The 20476-nt window shown below is 36.3% G+C and overlaps 1 protein-coding gene across 1 annotated transcript in view; it reads right to left on the reverse strand.

Moving 5' to 3' along the window:
- Positions 1-1593: 1593 nt before the first annotated feature.
- Positions 1594-20476, reverse strand: part of Tmprss15 (transmembrane serine protease 15) — a 106943-nt gene continuing 88060 nt past the window's right edge. Inside the window, exons 22-27 of the mRNA XM_042258926.2 lie at positions 19255-19304; positions 18921-19107; positions 11320-11501; positions 9688-9783; positions 4263-4405; positions 1594-1773 (exon numbers count right to left, since the gene is read on the reverse strand). Coding sequence (XP_042114860.2) covers positions 1618-1773; positions 4263-4405; positions 9688-9783; positions 11320-11501; positions 18921-19107; positions 19255-19304 — 814 coding nt within the window. The 3' untranslated portion in view covers positions 1594-1617. The remainder of the gene's footprint in view (positions 1774-4262; positions 4406-9687; positions 9784-11319; positions 11502-18920; positions 19108-19254; positions 19305-20476) is intronic.

Here is a 20476-nt window from a genome sequence, read left to right on the forward strand (position 1 = left end):
TGAAAAACAAACCGACACGTGATGTAACAGCTCTGTATTTTCAGAGCATAGTTTAAATATAGGTTGGGAAATGCCATTAAATATGGAGCTGCCTTCAGGTATTCAAAACAAACGACACACCCACTCTTTATGCTCCTTTGCCCTTGCTGGGATCAGGTTAGTAGTAAGTTTGTGCTAAAAAGAATGTGTTCAAAGACCCCTGATTATTTATGCTGCTGCTTATGGGAATATCTAGTCTTCCATCATCTTGTCAATCCTTCTTTTAATGACATGTTTTCCATGCTCTGACTGTCTTTAGGTACAATATGATTGTCTCTTGAACTCTGTCCTCAACCCTCAGGGTCATTCCTATCTGCATCATTGTTTCCAGTGTCTCTTAAGTATGCCAATTATAATCATTCTAAGTGTAGCTGAAGCTTTCACCTTCCCTCCCTCCCTCCCTCCCTCCCTCCCTCCTTCCCTCCTTCCCTCCCTCCCTCCTTCCTTTCTTCTTTCCACAAAGGAAATCATGACAATACTTCCTTTTACTCAACTCATTTGAATCCCATTTATCCTTCCATTTTTCAATCCATGCAAAAGTGTGTGTGTATGTGTGCTTGTGAAATATGTCTCTGTGTGTGTGTGCATATGTGCATTTTGTGTTAAGATGCTATGGATTTCAGCAGATTCTGTGCCAAAAGCTAAACTGACATTTGTAGTTACTCTGGAAATGATCCAAGAGATTACAGTAGTAAAGCAAATTAATTTATTACACATTTTTGTCTTTAATGGGCAATTCAGCTGTGCCTGAACAATTTTTTTATGTTAAAGATATTCTGTAAACACACAAACCAAGAAAAACTTTTAATAGCTGAATTTCTTCAAAATACTTGCTTATTTTTTAGATTTAAAAAAAATACCAGCCTGACGTAAATGGTTAAGTTAAAATGACTCAGATAAAGACTATTTGTGTAGAATGACACTGTTAGGCAGTTTACTTTTATGTTGATGTTCGATCAGGAGAGAGATGTATGTGTGTTTTCTTTACCTGGATGAAAGTGATAGTTATGATGAGATCATGTTTTCAATATGAGTTTGGAATAAATGTACTTTTATGAGCAGGGAAAATATTGCATGTAAATAGAAATGCATGCATATGCTAGAGCAAGGAAATAAGGATGACTCTAATGGTACACGAAACTGAAACCAGATAAGTTCCATCAGTTCATTTCAAACAACATCATACTTCAGGCAAACTATCACATTTCCTTTCTTTACCTATTTTTGATTAAATGTGTTTAAAATGTCTTAAAATAATAACCCTTCACACAAAAGAAAATGGCAAAAAATGATTCAAAACAAAGAAAATGATAATGTCTATAAAATAATAATTGTTTATAATGAAACAAGAATGCATTTTAGAGTTACTTTATGTTGAAAAGATTGACTTTAATTTCTTATTTTTCTCTCTTCCTCATCCCACTATTTACATGATTTAGTTGAAAACAAAAGCTTGTTGTTTTTTTCTTCTCATGAAACCCTCAGTTGCTGTGCTCTACTTTGAGTAAAAAGGAAAAACAAACAAACAAACAAACAAACAAAAACTGCCCAATTTTCACATTTGTGTCAGGAAAATGCCTAATGTAGAAAGCTTTGTATCCACTCAATAAACCCTGAGACCCGGGTATATACCCCAGGGCGATTAGGCAGTGCACACTGGACTCCAAATGACGTCACACCAACAAGAAACCACCTGTTGTTTTCTTGGCACATTAACGGTCCTCCCGAATCACCCTAAAGTGTGAATTACAAAGAAAAGTTGTGGGTACATAGCCAATCAGTATAAACAACTGTGCTAAGCTCACCAATCAAAATATGAATGTACAGAAATACGATCGATTGCCAGATGTTTCTGTATTCTCACCATCAGTCTAGACATCAGAAATTTGCTCCTCAAGGAGATGGGGCAAATGGTAACAATAGAAAGTTTATAATTCTGAAGAAGCTCTTCTTAGCAAGTAACTCCTCCTCACCTTCATTATTGTATTTCAACATACTTTGACATTCTCTAAAGTGCTACAATAAGAAGTCACATCAATATCAACGTACTAATCACTTTATTAAGTAACATGTGAGTGTCAGAAAATGCCTTCCCATATAAGGCAAAGCTATTCCATATCATGATTTTTAAAGAGTGGAGAACTCACACATGGTTTGGGATTTAGTTCTCCTACGTGACTGAAAGTTTTGCCAACTATCAATCAGATTTGAAAACCTTAACATTTCAACCCAAGTAAGCAATCTCATGTTTCCTAGTAATCAGAACATGTGTTTTCATTTAGACTTCAGTTATAGGAGGGTAGCATTTGTTGTTGTTGTATTGAGACAGGGTTTCTCCGTGTAGTTTTGGTGCCTGTCCTGAATCTTGCTCTGTAGACCAGGCTGGCCTCAAACTCACAGAGATCAGCCTGGGTCTGCCTCCTGAGTGCGAGGATTAAAGGCGTGCACCACCACCGCCCCTCTGAGGGTAGCTTTTTGTCACAGGGTAAGTGATATATAAGTGATGGTTCATCCTGTCCAATTAACCACATAGGTCTTATTTGTACATAATGATTCCTCTCTAATGCACATAGAGATGGTATGGACATGAAATAGCTTTACTTATTATGAAAAACGGACAAATATTTCTCACATATCAGTTATGCAAAGAATTCTGGTTGTTTACTTATTTGTCATTTTCTTTTTTTTTTGAGACAGGACCTCACTGTATATGTAGCCTTTGCTGGCCTGGAACTGGCTATGTAGATCTGACTAACATTGAACTTACAGAGATCTGCCTGCTTCTGCTGAAATTAAAGGCATGTACTACCCAGCAAGTTATTTATTTTTATACCACTAAACAATATGAAACTCTATAATTGATCAAGAAGCACTGCTATAATAGAGCAATTAATATTTGGCTCAATGTTAGGAATTATCCTGAGACACCGCTTGGTGCTATATTTAAAGGGGAAAAGGTGGCGTGATGCTAATGATAAATAATTCAGTTTCTGAATGAAAATGAAATGATATTCATCTACTTATCAATGAGAAGATATTCTATAGTCTCTCTTATTGACTGTAAATTCAGAAGACTACCTCAAATATGCAAAGGAATTGGCTCTGCCTGAAGGGATTAATTTTGAGGATAAAAAAAATGATTCAATGAATGTATTCAAACAATGATATGTTCAACATTTTAAATATTATGTTATTATTTTACCAGTTAATATTAACATTGAACCAAGAAAATTATGTGGCAATCTAGGGTGATGTTTACTCAGTTATGACAACATTCTATTGCATGAAATATTTCTATGTATTAGGAATTTCTTCCTTGCTACTGAATAATGTGCTTAGATCCTGTAGAAAGCAGAGCCAAGCATAAGATTTCACAGATCTGGAATGAGTTACTGGCATACTGTAACTCTAAGATCAATAGCATTAGCTGACATATTTTCTACCTCATTGTGAGGTGTCTGCATGCAACCCCCATTAACTGTAATAGAAGTTATACAGCTGATTTCTTTCTTGCAGCTTATCCTATAAATCACATCTTAAGTGGTAATGTATCTTATCTTTAGCACATTTTTCATTTTGTAAGGAAAGCCTAAAGATCCAGAGGTAAATTTTAAACAATTGTAAAGCTCTTTGATTTGTATTGAATTTCCAAGTGTTCATCAAAGCAGAATAAAGGTAACGCCAGGCTGAAGGTTTAACGTGACTGGAGACATTGATTTAACTGGGAAAAAAAACTACACATTTATCTCTGTCTGTTAAAAAGGTGTTGTCAAATTGTGTTATATATGTTCTACTATATGAAACAAGTTCCTACACTGTAAGACAGTAAAGGCATTTTCTTATGATATAACTGGTTACTTTCATAGGTATGAATTACTCATTTTTAACACTTTGTAGTTTAATTTAATGCAGTAGATTGAGATGCATTAATATTTTATTAATTTCCAAATAATTAAGACATGCCAGAAAATGTATGTAGTAAGTCTCCTAATAAAATCTCCTAATTGGTTTTTAATATTTGCTGATTGCCTTATAGATGTCATCCTACTTAACCCTTTCAATGAATGACAAGCAGTTTGTATAAAGTCACTTATTGACAGTAATCGAATTTACGATGAAAGAAGTGGAGCTGCGGATTGTTAGTGATTTCTTAACTCCCAAATTATAGCTAGGCAAAGAAAATGCTATCTAAATGTATATGACGACGACTATCCTGTATTTACCTGACAAGTGTCTATACCTCCTTCTTCATATCCTGCACATATCATATTTTCTGTGATGTTATATTCTGGCAGCTGTTGCTGGCACTTCTCGTTGGATAAAAGAGGAACATCGGCTTCTTTCAGGACATCAGCAGTAGAACCTGCTGAAAATGGGTGATGCAGACAGCCAGTCAGTAGTGATTAACAGGCATCCTTGAATGAAACCCCATCCATCTGATTTATTCCAGCACTTTGCTCTCATTATCAAGTACTGTGTGGATGCATAATGGAACTAACTACTAACTCTGCACTTTAAAGTACATAGTAAAGCCACCTGCACACTTTGGCAAATGGGTAACAGCAACACATCTCTTTCTTTCGTAAGGGGTAGTAGGAATCATGGATTGGACTAGGGTGGTCTTTAGGCATTTTCAAGGACTTTAAAGAGTTCCAGTATTGCTCATAGAAATGAAGTCTGCTAGCACAAAGGGTCCATTCATGGAAATCAGCACCAACTTGGAGACTGAGAAGAGCTTTTCATTCAGCACCTGAGGAGGTGCTCCCTTCTGTATAGTGACATTCAGCGTCTTTGTGGTTCTGTGTGTATGAGCAGGTGCACACCGAGCGGAGGACAAAGCTCTGATGAACTGTGCTCTGCTCTGGGGGCAATCAGCTTACCATCCCATGCAGGCAAAGAAGAAGGAAGTATATTTTAGCATTGTGTATTTGCATTTGTTTTATGTAACTAATCATTCACTGGAAGTGTGAATCTCTGCTTACTGAACTACTAGTCCCAAGAGGCTTGTGAAACAGACAGGTGTTAGTTCCTCCAGAAAAGGTACATGAGCACTCCCTCCTGATTAGCAATTGTATTTGGCATGGCAAAAGAGGTAGAAAGTTAAGGGTTATTTATTACACCTGTCAGGCAGTATTGTAAAAACACATACAATCTCATGTTGAGCTAAGTTTCACCTATACATGAAGAAAATTAAAATACTGAGGAAAGAAACAAATGTGTGTGTGTTTATGCATGTGATTTAAGTGCAACACACACACACACACACACACACACACACACACACACACACTTCTCAGTGTGTGTTGGTAAACATATAGCTATTTGTTATCTAGGGAAAAATAATGTCCTCAATCTGCCCTCTTCTCTACCTATGGCAAACAGTCCTACCATGGATGATTTAACTCTGTAGGAACAATGGTGAAAAGAGAGTGGGGAAGAAAATATACAAATAACTATTGCCTCCATGGTGCCAGCCAAGTGAACAACACAGCCCATCACTGGCTTCCAAAACCTGTCAGATTTTGAGTTAAGAAAGCAAACACAGGAGACTGAACTAGAGAAGAAAGTTCAACCACTCTCTATCATTTGTCCTACGAAGAGCAAGGATGAGTGGCCAGACCTTAGCTTTACAATAAAACCAGAAGCCCCTCTTTGTTCTTGTCCCTGGATACAAAATCTGTTTGACTGAGTAACAGAACCCTTTCGTAATGGAAACTGTGAGCAATGTTTGGGTATTTCATATTTCTTTCTTTTGTAAAATTTTATTTTTATTACTTTTGAGTTATGTGCGTGGGTGTGTGAAGGTGCACAAGAGTGCAGGTGGCAGAGACACACAGAAGAGGTGTCTGATCCCCCAGAGCTAGAGTTAAGGGCACTGAGTTAGGAGCTAACTAAGCTGGGTGCTGGGATGTGAACTCAGGTCCTCTGCAAGAACAGTGTACGATTTTAACTGCTGAACTGTCTTTCCAACATAGTTATTTCTTTATATTAGTTTCCATGTGGATGATCGAGAATACACACACACACACACACACACACACACACACACACACACACACACAAACATAAAAAGATATATGGCCAAATTTGGTTATTTTAAAGTACTGACTGCCTAACTTAAAAGTTTTCTCCTCATTTCTTTTTAGTGAAAAATATACTCCCAAAGATCTTAGCTAATTAATTAGTAAAATAAACTTATAAGGTCAGAAAATGGGTTTTTTATGAAATTGCATAGCTATAAATCATAAGGAAAAATTAATAAAAATTCATGAAAAAATGTAAGAAGGAATAAAACATGGCCTGACTATTTCATTCTAAATGATTTCTGATGCTTTTTGCCTCTCCTGGTTCCACTCTGCCTTTAGAGACATTTTAATTTAATTAAACATATATTTTAGGAATAATAAGCAAGCCACACTTGCTCAGCTCCAAAACATCTTCCATGGAATAAAGAGTCTTAAATTTTGTTAGCAGATAATTTGTTCTTGGTGTCTACATTGTAGCTATAAATTGTTCTTTTGAAATTTGGAAGTCAAAACATCTGTCTAGCAATCATTTTACTATTTGTGTCAAATTTAATAAGTCATGACCTTTTCAAGTAGAGAAAATACAAAAAGATGGTCTTGAATATACTTTGTGGACAGTGGCAATGAGCTACTGTCAACCAGACAATGTTACTGTTGTAGATTATTATGCTGAGTCACCAGGCAGGCAAGCACTGGCCTTAGAATTGGGTGCTTTCTTGATAAGCAATGTCCCCCCCCCCATTTTTAAAGAACATTTTGATGCCCCTTGCTCATAGAATCCCTCTTCTCTGTCTTCGACTGGACTTCTGGAGCTCGGCCTGGTGCTTAGCTATGGACCTCTGCATCTGCTTCCATCAGTTACTGGATGAAGGTTCTATGGTGGCAGGGTATTTACCGATCTGATTATTGGGGTAAGCCAGTTCAGGCACCCTCTCCACTATTGCTAGTAGTCGGGCTGGGGTCATCCTTGTGGATTCCTGGGAACTTCCCTAGCACCCGGTTTCTCCCTATTCCCATGATGTCTCTATCATAGTCTCTTTTTCATTGCTCTCCCACTCAAGATCATGATTGGGGAAACCTACAGCGACAACCAAACCAAGCTAGTGGGAACTCATGAATTTTAGACCAACAGCTGTGGAGCCTCCATGCGACTGAACTAGGCCTCTTCATAAGCAAGACAATTTTACAGCCCTATCTGCTTAAGGGGCCCCTTGGCAGTAGAATTAGGATCCATCCCGGGTGTGTGAGCTGGCTTTCTGGAGCCCATTACCTATGGTGGGACACCTCACATAGCCTTAATGCAGGGGGAGAGGCTTGGACCTGCCTCAACTGAATGTACCAGGCACTACATGGGAGGCCTTACCTTGTCAGAGGAGGGAATGAGGGGTGGATTGGGGTAGGGGGAAGGCTGGGGGGCCAGAGAAGGGAAGAGGGGGAATCTGTGGTTGGTATGTAAAATGAAAAAAAAATTCTTAATAAAAAAAGAAAAAAATTTTTTTCTCTATTCTTGAACATGTTCATACATGTATACACTGTCTCTCGGTCCTATTGGTCCAACTCCCCTCTTGCATTCCATTTAAAAAGTGAAATAAAGAACTAAATGGAAGAAATATGTGGAGTGTATTTGCACAGGCTAAGTATAATGTTGTGATAAGGTTTCTGATCACCGTGTTTTACGTGACCAAAGGCTGAAAACCACTAAGCCATTACATACATTCTCTCCAAAAAAATTTTCAAAGTGAGTGTTTTGATTCTGAGACTAGACAGCTCCATGATGTTTGTGTATTTGCTTTTTAAATACATCTGGGACATTTACCTATCAGGGCTATAGAAGTCACGTGATCCTGCCAGATAATAATGCCCCCTTCCTTTTGGCCTAGCCTTACTGAGCATTCAAAACTTTGTTCATGATATGGTAGTCTTGGAAGGAATCTTGTAGCCAAAGATGTAATTATGTTTGATGGTATGAATATCTGGGCTATATCATATAATTCATTCATTCATATATACATATTCTGGTTAGCTATAGGTTTTAAACTCATTTCTCTCTACATATTAAAAAAGAAAATAAAGTAGGATTCATGCATATATTATTTGGTACTTAAGGCATATCATCTTTCTCCTCAAACATTTATCCTTTCCTATGTCAGGCCTTCAGAATCGTTTATTCTGTGCTTTGAAGTGAATAGAGCGTCATTGCTGTCCACAATTCCCTTACTGCAGTGACCACACTCGACGCTCTTGTTTCTGTATAATCATCCTGCATTTGATCGATCTGGTCTCCTCTGCGCTCCTCCCAGCCTCTAATAACCATTTCCTCTCAACTTCTGTGCCTTCAACTTTTAGGTTTCCCCATGTAAGTGAGATCATATATTAGTTGGGTGAGTGTGCTTAGTTTATTTCACTTAAAAGAATCCTCAATTTCAAACACACTGTCACAAATTTCAATATTTCATCATTTTATGGCCAAATAGCATTCCACTGTGAATATATACTACATTTACTTATTTTCTTTTTTTTTGTGTGTGTGTTTTTGACATAGTGTCTCACCATGTAGTCAAGGCTAGCCCCAAACACTCAAAGCTCCTGCCTCAGTCTCCAGCTGTTGATAGATTTACCAGTCCAAAGCACTATGTCCAATTACTACATTTTCTTGATCTATTCACTAGTGCTACACACAATTTTTTTCCTTTTCTTGCCTATTGGGAACTATGTTGCAGTGAACATGCCATGTGGAGGTCTTAGCATGTTCATGCTAATTTCATTTCCTTTGGATGTCATATGCGGTAGGAACACTTTTAGATCATGTGGGAGTTCTATTCTGAAATTTGGAGGGGCATTTGTGATATTTCCCCAAAGGCTGTACTAATTTAGACTCCCACAAGAAATGTCCACAATTCCATTTTCTTTATCTCCTCACCAGTACTTTTTGTTTGCTTGTTAGGAGCTGTTACTGGGGCTAAGGTGATATCTATGTGGTTGTTTTGACTTTCATTCCCAAGGTGATTGCTGATGTGGCTCAAGTATATTTAGTGTGCATCAGATTTGTGTTTAGAAACATGCCATTAAGTAAATCTTAAGGATTCAGTAATGTACAAATTTATGATCTTCTGTTCATCTTGTATTTGAGATCTTTTGCCAATAGGAAGAACCAGTACATTAAAGTTAACAAAGATCCTCTTTTCATTTTAGAGAATTTAAATGTGAGACTAGCACTACAAATAAAGATAGCTTTGTTGACTGTAAAAATGTAAAAGGTAGTAATTCCACTCTTGAGATGAGACTTCTTTTGTGTATGTAAACACAAATTTGTAGAACCTTGGGTTATATTCACTATAATATGTATATATTTTTAATTCATCAGTATTTTTCATGCTAAATTTACATAATGGTTTTGGTAGCACCTTGATTTCCCTGGGTTATAGGATTAGATTCTACACAATCTGAAAATATTTGGTGGTCTTACATAACATAAACATGAATATAACCCCAACAATTGTTTTAGAATAGTCTGCAAAAAATAGGTTAAGAGATATAAAAATATTGAAAATATCCATAGCAAATTTCAGTAGCATATATTTTTCTAGTATACATTTTCTCATTTTCAAATGTGATAACTTACTTTGAATTTCAGTAAGTCCCCAGCCAGCAATTGAACACATTTTCCCTGGAATGAATATTTGATTTTCTTCTGGTAAACAAATAGGCTGTATATAATCTGAAATATCAAGCAAAACAAAGTAAACAACAGAAAAAGAAAAAAACCTGAATATCACCCATGTTTCTAACAAATTTTAAAAAATCAACCATTTCTAACATTTAATCTAAAATGTTTATATTTGAGTTTCACTATCTCAAAGCAACTTTAGATATTAAGGGGCAAAGTCATTTTAGAGCAGTGCTCATTTGTCTGTGTTTGATGGTATGGTGAACTCTTGGGATTCCTCACCATCATTCTCTAAATAATCTTTTTTCATGTGCATAACACCTTAGCTCAGGATTTATCATTTGTTTTTGATTTTTAAATAACCATGTTACTCATTTGAAAGTAGTCCCAATTTTGTTAAATGTCATGAATGTTCTTTTAAATTTTTATTTATTTTCTTTATATGTGTACATATACATGTATTTGCATGCATATTTGCATATGTACACATATATGTATGTGTACACATAAGTGAAATTTCACACATTTGCATGTTGAAGGCAGAGGACAACTCTAAAGAGCCAGTTCTTTCACATCATCTTGTGGGATCCACGAGTAAACTCTGGTCAGTAGGCCCACACAAAAGTGCCTTACTTGCTGGTCTCTGCCTGATGAGACATCTGGCTGGCCCCTTTAAAGTTCTTTCAAAATGTTAGTTAGTTAGAAAAAAATGGAGAGTGTTTTAAAATATTTTTGACACATAGAACCATATTAAAATCATGTTTCTCCCAGTTGTTTCAGTTGGGTCTTATGGAAGCATTGTGTTTGACTTCTCAGCATCAGCTGACAAGTCCTTTGGTTTTCAGTGAGCTTCTGATGCCCCCAAGATGTATGAAAGATACAGAAATGAAGACTACCCTTGAGGACAGTGCAATGTGACTAAGGATTGTAATGTTCTGCTTTTCTGTAATCCACATGTAGACTGATCCAATGAATTCAATTCTCATATCAAACATGGACATAATCCTGATAGTTGTTTTATAAGATTCTGCGAAAAATAATTCATTTCATGTATGGTGGCAATGCTGCCCAATTGGGCTTTGGAAAAGACTTCATAGTAACTGTTAGGATCAAACAGAACAGAGCTCTTTAGGACAAATTTCACTTTACCAAGTGAGTTCTTGCATATTTTATTGGTGCTTGAGGCAATCCTTCATTGGTTGGTCTTATAATATTGTTGGGTCTCCTTTAAAACTGTTGTCACGTGGATAACAAATTTCATTAACCTATTCTCTTTTCTTTTGTGTCTTGCTTCATGCATTTTGGCAGATGGACCCATATTTCTATTTCATGACAAAGATAGAGAGGCTTCTCTATGAGAGGACTCTAAGTGTTCATTTTACTAGACGTCCATATAGTTGGATTTATGCATTATGATGAAGGAGATTTCATACTTTTCCTATATACTTCAATTGTTTTTAGGTTATAAGAATGTCTGCAGAAAATTACCAAGTTTTATGAATCAGCATTGAATTGCTACAGATGATATTTCAAGTCTCATTTTGCATTGCTGGGAGCAGATGGGGTGGCTAGATATTATTCTCTTACCTGTGTAATTCACTTTAAACTCAAGGTGCATCATAGCAATGTCACTGAACTTTCTTCGCTTATCATAATGAGGGTTTATGACAATTTGATCAATCACCCGTCTTGCTACTTGAGGAGAAGTCAGATTTGATTGCATATGCAGGCCCAGGAATGCTGTCCACCTGGTTGGATCTCTATTTCTTCTGAAGATTGTAATAAGAAAATCTTTTCAATCTTTTTCCTTTAGAACAAAACTTTCCAGAAGTTATCTAACAAAAAGTTAAAACTGTACAGCATTTCCATTTAATAGTATTACTTGATCCTCTAGGGAATGTTCCTTTGAAAGTATTTTTTTTATTATTTTTTAGTGATATGAAAATCTGGACATACTTAGGGACCACCATTTGATGTTTTAATGCAGGTGTATATATGATGTTGTAATGCTCAAGTCAAAGTAATTACATACATTTTTCTCTAACATTTATTATTTTCTTGTGAAATTATTCAAGATGATTTCTTCCACCTTTTTGAAACATATATCACTGTTACTTGTAGCCACACTCTTGTATAATAGAAAACTAACTTCTATTTTATGTCCCAGCCTTACTTATTGATCAAATTCCCTCTTAGTCTCCTCTGTTTATCTTCCCTAGCTTCTGGTAACCACTAGTATATTATTAATTTCTTGTAAACCAACTTTACTGGGTTCCAAATGTGACTCCATTTTAATATTCCTAATCAGATTACAGAAGCTTAATTAATATCATTTTTTCTTCTAATATGATGTCTCCTCAAACATCTTTTGACATTGTATTAGTTATTTTCCTACTGCCATGAAAAAAAAAACAGTATGAAAAAGCAACTTATATAAGGAAGAGTTTATTTGGCTTCTGGTTTCAGAGGAACAGATAGAACAGCCTTCATAGGTATCATTTTAGTTGAAAAGAAGTGATTCTATGTGTTTTCAAAATTTTATTTCTTCATAGATTATACACTCTCAGACAAAGTGGAAGAGCTGGGTTGGGAGTATAACTCAGTGGAGAAGTGCTGGGTTAGCATGTGCAAGTCCTTTGGACTGATCACCAGCTCTGAAAAAAAAAGGAGGTAGAGAGAAAAATAACAGAATGTAAAAGAATAGAATAGAAAGAAGGAATAAAGGAATGGAAATGAAATGATAGGAAGGAAAAAGACAGAAGATAAGTGGACAGCTGGTCATACCGATAGCAATCTCGAATCCTTTGGATGTTACTTGGATAAGGCTGTTTCAAGTGTAGAAGTTGACTTAATTCTGTCAAATTTTACCACCATCTGCTAGATGTGGTAAAAATGTTTGTCTTAGAATTGAAGGAAAGAAAAAGATTGGGAGGGACCAGAAAGGCATGCATTTCTGACTTAGCAATCACGAAGACTAGCACACATTTCCTAGGAAATCAGTATTGCGCCAGATGGGTAAACCAGTGCTATCCCCAAATAGTGATGTTCCCTCAGGAACCAATGTTTTAGGGAACAAAAATAGCAAGAGAGTCAAGGAAGAGCAACATGATAGTGAAATAGACATTAGCACAGGTTGGATTTTGTAATTGTAACTGGAGCCCCCACTCTATGTTACAATTACTATAAATGGCACAAAAGAGCCACAGCAAGTTTGTCCATAATCCTGCTTTCTCCTAGCAAAGTTTTTGGACTCTACAGTTATTCTCTTCTGAATAAGATGAGAATATAGCCAATCGTAATTTTAAGGAGTGAAAATTCAGATGTTTCTGAAATGGAAATTGATACTACAGAGTAAAAAAATCCTTCAGGAATTATCAAGAACAATCCAGAAAGAAACATCAGAACAAATTGGATAAAATTCATCAAATTTCAGCAGTTTAGACATCAGTTAATAATGATCACAATTATTCTAGTCGCCATAATGACTTGGTAATAAGAGAGCATGAGTCTATAATAAGTGCAAAAAGAAATAATGAAATAAATAATAAATAATGAAAATGAATAGAAAATTAGGACATGCTCGAATTTTACTCTGCTTATGAGTAAGTATAAATATTGTTGAAGTGCAAGAAAGCAAAATACAAGGCACTGGGAGGAAGCCACAACATCACCATTACCTGCCTGTGACCTAGTCACAGAAACAAGGACTCATTTTTGAACACCCTCCTTTGCATGACTTCCCAAACAGCACATGCACTTGTGATTTCTTTTTCACTTAGCACTTCTTTCTCCATTCCCCTCCAGCTCTCTTTCTTTTCTACTCTAAGTATTAGAATACTTCAGGATTCTGCTTTCATCTTTTAAAAAACACATTATACATTTAATCCATAGATGAGCTTATCCAGTGATGCCATGAATTCAAGTATCAAGGGCATGTTATCATATTTCAGTCATTGCTTCTCTAGAATTTAGGTCCAAATTAAACCAGTATCAATTAAAAAAAAACACAGCCAGAAATTATGCAGAGAGAGAGAGAGAGTACAAATTGGAGGCCTCCATCAGGTTCCTCCCCTTAGAGACTGGGGAGCCCCAGAAGCGGGGGAGAAAAGACAGTAGGAGTCAGAAGGGATAGAGGTCATGAGGAGAACACGGCTCACTGCATGAACTAAGCAGGGCTCATATAGGCTTACAGAGACTGAAGCAGAAAGCATAGGGGCCTGCACAGGTCTGCATCATGCCCTCTGCATATGTGTTAAGGCTGTTAGCTTGCTGCTTTTTTGTGGGACTCCAAACACATGAGCAGGTGCATCTCTGACTCTTTTGCCTGCTCTTGAGACTCTTTTCCTCCTACTGGTCACTTCGTTCAGCCTCGATAGGAGGGCTTTTTGCCTTGTCATGTTGTATCTTGTTTCATCCTGTTTGTCTCTTAGAGGCCTGCCCTGCTCTTTTCTGAAGAGGAAAGGGTGTGAATCTGGGCAGAGGGAAGGTTAGGGGAGCTAGAAGGAGTGGAGGAAGGGGCAACTGTGGTTGGGATGTAGTGTATGAGAGAAGAATCTATTTTTTAAAGATAGCTCAGATAGGTATAAAAAGCAAGAATCCATACTTTCTATTTTTACTATCTTGTTGTTCTCATTTTCTCTTATCAAATTCACATTACTTATAGTCACCCCTTAATTCTTCCTAGTGCTATTATACATATGTGTCTTTGATAGTAAATTCCCACCATCCTTAGCTGTGATCCTAGGATACCATCATCAATTTCTATCTGTTTTCTACAATTTCACTCTTGTTTAGCAATTTTATCACCACACATCAGCCTGATAAGATGAGGTTATTCTGCAGGCTCTAAAAAGGTTGTTCATCTCATTAGTCATGGCCTAATGATTCTTTTTCAAGATTGTACCTCAATATCCAATTATTTTGGTTTGTTTAAGAGCCAAACCAAGTAGCAAAGATTCTTGAAGTTTCTGAAATAGGCCTACATCACTATTCACCAGAGTGACTTTGTTGCTATGGATGGACACACACACACACACACACACACACACACACACACACACATATATATATATATATATATATATATATATATATATATATACATATTATTTGTCCATACTTCTTTAGCTATTCCTTCAAGTAGATCAGTGAAGCTCCCTCCAACTATCCTAATCCTCCCTTACTTGGCCTATGCTTGTTATATGTGTCTTTAGTGCACATATCATTCTCTAAAATATTTATTTGAATATTTTATCCTTCAATATTTAGAGTAAAGATTATTGGAACAAAGATTTTGTTGGTCCCTACAGCGCTATCATGCCAAAATATTTGAAAAATGCTTAGTGTAGAGTGAATTTTTAGCAAATTACTTTATTAAATGAATAGATGAGAAGCCAGAGGCAAAGAAATCCCTGAAAAGATTGAGTACTACCCATTGTATCTGAAGCTACATAAGCTCATGTGCTTCCACACACTAAGAAAGAATAAGATTTTTCAGTGAAATTCAAGATGATAGGTGTTCTCAACAGAGAGATAGCCTCAGAGATCTGATACAGAAGCCTGCAGGAAGTTAAACTTTTGAGAAGTCTAATAACTGGAAATACATACATAATTATACACACACACACACACACACACACACACACACACACACATATATATTTTACAAAATATGTGATCAAAGGATGTGTTAATAAAGTGTCAAAGGGATTCTGAGTAGCCTGAGGAGACAGAACTTTCCACTTCAATATCCGCTGGATAGAAGTGCTTGCTAACATTGTATTAAACATAAGAATTCTGTGTAGCATTAGTTCAATGAATATCCTGATCACAATTTTTCTTTTATTAAGGAATTACTTTTACAGATAAAATGAGGGAATAAAATAAAAATTGATGGTATTAATTTGTTATTCTGTGAAAATATTTTAAATATGTCACTAAAATAATTTGGAAATCTTTTTGTTGCTTTGCCAGTGACACCAAGTAGTAGACAAGAAAATTAGAAAGAGAAACTATTTCTATTGAATGTCTGAGGAAAGTAAGATGCAAATATTTCTGGACAGTTCTGAATGTTTATGATTATAGTATAGCTCACCTTTACTCATTTGTATTCAAACTGAAAGTAGATGAAGACATTTTGTATTCTGTCTGATTGAACATGTGCTTATAATAGACAGGACAGCTTTTTGATCCTTTCATGCATTTGTGGTTGGAATAGATGTTATATTGGTATCACTGACATATAAAAAGTACATCCATGGAATAGATAAATGAAATATGTCATTGATTCTGCTCTAGGCCTGCTTGACATTTATAAATCATTTGTTTTGTGAGAACGTCAAATAGAAATTTCCCAAACCTGAGGCTAACAAAACAATATTGTTGACTAATACCTATCCATGTGCAACAGAAAAGACCAAATTTTTAGCTTAAACTTTTATTTATAATACAGTTGTGATAGAAATCACCAACTTGTAACTTGCTCAAAAGAATGAGTATAGGAAGAGTGAAGAAATATTTAGTACAGATGCGAAGTGAATGCATGCTACAGTTATTTACTTGGTGTGTTGGGAAAGAGATGACATATAATTGTGAGAAGACAACAGGGTCAAGGGAGGTAGCTTTTACTATTTAGTAAGGCTATTATTTAGTTATCTCAAATTCTACCAACATATATCATCAGAGAGCTATAGAGGCAGGTGGAGCAATGCCTTGGATGGTCCCCTAGAAAACTTATTGGTTAGCCAATCTACCATCTGGCCAAGTTTCCCAGATCTACAGATTTCTGTAGTCTACATTTGAGTTTATCCTCATTATGGTATCATGGGCATCTAGATGCAGGGGAATCAGGAATATTCATCACATGACAACTCTGCCTCTTTCTGTCTTCCTTGAAATTGTCTGACAATGTGTTTTTACATACCCAGTAACTCTCCTTGTTTGAATTAGAAGGAGAGCTTAAATGTTTGAACCTGACTATGTACATCTACCTTCTCCAAACCTGGGCCCACAGTTCATTCAAAGTCTTGTGCTTCTGTCGGGAGACTCACCTTAATCTTAACAAATGAGGTTATGGGATGCAATGCCCTCTCATATCTTAGATGCAGGTGATCAACTCTTTGTCAGGTTCCCATACATCTTAGGAGGAAGCTTCCTTTCTTTTATGATCTCATTGAGAATTGTCAGTAGGTAACTAAAGCCTTGACATTCCTTGTGCCAGAGTAGATGAACAGTTTCTTGGGCCCCCATCATTTATTTCTTCCTTTTCCCCTCATCTCTCTCCATTTACTCTCTTTAACCCCATGGCACTGCATTAGTATTGACTACTTTTAATGAGAAGAAATGAATCCCTGAATTAGGTATGAACTTTGCTTTTTCTTGTCACAAAACAAAGGTAATGCATGGAAATTAGCTCTAAATTTTAGGTACATGTAACATTAACATAAATGCAACCCAAGAATTAAATCATTACAAGGTACTTAACTCGCAGACTTTTAGAGCACAATGTACTTATAATTTGAGGGCTCTCCATGAATGTGTTTTTTGTAGTGATGATTTGCTAAAAGTAAGCATTGACCCAATTGAATGATAACAAAAATTACACAATAAATATCAATTTTACAATTAAAAATGTTTATCTTGTGACTAGATAAAAATGTCAATGTGTGTAGGAGAAGTAATACTTGATATAATAAATGAAAAATATATTTAAATAAAAATTTTATAAATAATTTTATGGAAGATGATTGCAAAGTTTATCTCACAAACAGTAGACATATTTTCCTGATGGGCTTGGGCCTACATAAAATAAGATGTTCTTTTGTGTCTGCTGGATGACCCTGTCTGCTAAAGGACACTTTGATAAGGGGGGAAATAGTTTTCTATAAGTTGTAAGACAAAAGGGTCCATGGTGGAAACTATCAGTTGCTCACACAAGTGGGAATGGATGCCAGAGTTAAAAGGGAATGTTACGGTGGAGTGATGAGGGCAGAGGCATTAGTGATGAGAAACAAAGAACGTGCAGTTTTGTATGAGGTAGCTAAGAGGTCTTGAAAAGAGGCAAGCTCTGAGAATTAAGGTCAGTGTCAACATGCCAGCTAGCTAGGTTTCCTGAGACCACATCCTGATCTCCCAGGAAACATATGAGTGTTATTGCTTTCTATCAGATTCTTGCTTCTAATTCAGGTAATAGAAACAATCTCTAAGGAAGCCTCCATCTATTTCAGGATATAAATCCCAGCCTATTGTGTAGACGAGGCATTAACCAACATTAAATAGGAACAACTATATATACTTTTTGGTATATATTCTTTGGTATATATACAAAGAGAACTTATTATAAATAATAGCTCTTGAGGCACCTGTGAGGTTGGAGGCCATTAACACCAGCTAACAACTAGTAGACAGTAATGAATAACAAAACAGGAGACAGGTGAATGGATGGGGTCTTCAACCATCACTTACTGGGGAAGCGGTCCATGAATAGTACACAATCAGTTCACTGGTTGGGTTAGGGGAACATGCACAGAGCATATGGGCTGAGAGTTGGCTCAGTGTCTGACGGCCCAGAGAACCAATAATTTCATAACAATTATCACAAGCATTGTTTAGCTTGTACTATGGCTCTATAAAAGCTCATAGATTTTTTTTTGTGATATATATTTTTTATTTCACAATATCATTCAGTTCTACATATCAGCCATGGGTTCCCCTATTCTTCCCCCTCCCACGCCCTCCCCTTACCCCCAGCCCACCCTCCATTCCCACCTCCTCCAGGACAAGTCCTCCCCCGAGGACTGTGATCAACTTGGTAGACTCAGTCCAGGGAGGTCCAGTCCCTTCCTCCCAGACTAAGCCAAGTGTCCCTGCATAAGCTCCAGGTTTCAGACAGAAGCTCATAGATTTTATTTCAAGGGATTTTTCTTCTGTTTGGAACCTGTGCCCTTCCCCCCACTCTTGAGAGTTTTTCTCACTTTTCTTTAATTTGTCAAGCTTATTTAATATCTCTTAATAAAGCTTATACTGTGTTTTGCTTACTTCTAGATGGATTTGCTTATTACGTCATTACTAGCATGAGACAGAGAAAATGGAGCCATTGTGTCTCAAGTCAGTTTTGGTGATGGTGAGTGTTTGGCACCCTGGCATATGAGTAAGTCACACCCAACTGGGACCTTCACATTCATACTCACCTATAGACACAGTGTGCAGCAGTCACCAGCCATTCACTGTTGACGAGTGACGCACCACAGTGCAGCCTGTCATAGTTACTCTCTCTGTAATACAGAGCCACCACCCAGGGCCATGACCCTGCTTGGGTGTCACTTCCACCGAAGATCTTCGGGTTGACTTTCTGGGTCACCATTTTTTCTCCACATGCTATCAAAATCAGTGAGGAAATGATACACACTTTATTTTTGGTCATTCATTTGGTCATGAAAATTAAAGTGATGACAAAATAACTTCAAGTGACACGAAATTGTCTGGAATTTTAAGTTGAAGGCTTAAAGGGTGACAAATACTTACATTTGCGGTTACAGTGTAACAGAATCAAGAAATCTTGTGAACACTGTAGACTATGACAGAAAATAAGTTTTGTTAGTTAAATAGACATTTAAATCTATGTGCCAGACACGAAATTCAGGAAAGCTGAAATCCATAGAAGAAAACGGCCCCCTTGAATGTCAAATAGGGCTGTGTTTGCATTTTTACCACTAATGCTTTAATGTGATTTTAGGAAAATTTCTCAGTATCAATATGATTATAATAGATTAATGTATTGGGATGTCATGGGGATTATGAGAAAAATTTGTGTTGAAATTATCATGAATTAAACATAATTAATATTTGATATATGGTGGACATTGCCACTTTGCTCACACCAACCTTGGATTTCATTATTCTCTCATTCTTAGGGAATATGTTTCAATACCTCTAATATATATCTAAAACCACATATAGAATTAAACCCTATGTTCAATGAGTTGCCTTGTAACCAAACACCAATGACATATCATGGTTGTAAATTTTGCAATTTTTGTTGTTATTGTGAGAGCAATACAAACTGATTTTTTTTACTTTTCCATGATTTTATGAATAGATAATACATGTTTACTACAGGTTGTAGATTTTTATTTAGCATTACGCACATATGACTTTTCTTTCTCTCATTATTATTCAGAAAACCTTTAAAGATATACATTGTTCCTTTACTTGGATGCCACTATTGAACAAATTATGACTTACTTGGAGAAAAGCACTGAATACTGCAAGTAATTTTGAGAATTAAAATAACTTCTGAAGAATTAATGGGAAGATAACTCATGCCTTGGTTTTGTTACACCAAGAGATGGCCCAGTAAGACTGGCTAGTGCTACCCAGATTGGCAATAATTGAAACTAATAAACAGCTTATGTATGGATTTACCCCTTAAAATATTTAGACTGTGAATGGCCATTTGGTAACTGAATTAATAGAAATTAAGACTGTAAACAATGAACAACTGATGAAAATCAGCCTCAATACCATCAATTTTAGAGCTACTTAGTGATGAATCATTCTGTAGGCTGTGTACTTCATTCTGTAAGTGAATAATGAATGGATTGCAGCCTGTTTGTAAGAGAAGCAGACATGTGCATGGAGACTATAAAAAAATAGGCACAAACTGCTGAAAAATTATTGCCTATAATTTTGAAATTCGGTTTTTCAAAAGCCAAAAATGTACATAAGGAAAATTTGTTTATAAGGT

The sequence above is a fragment of the Peromyscus maniculatus genome, chromosome 12 (assembly GCF_049852395.1).
Source record: "Peromyscus maniculatus bairdii isolate BWxNUB_F1_BW_parent chromosome 12, HU_Pman_BW_mat_3.1, whole genome shotgun sequence".
In the NCBI taxonomy this organism is placed as follows: domain Eukaryota; kingdom Metazoa; phylum Chordata; class Mammalia; order Rodentia; family Cricetidae; genus Peromyscus; species Peromyscus maniculatus.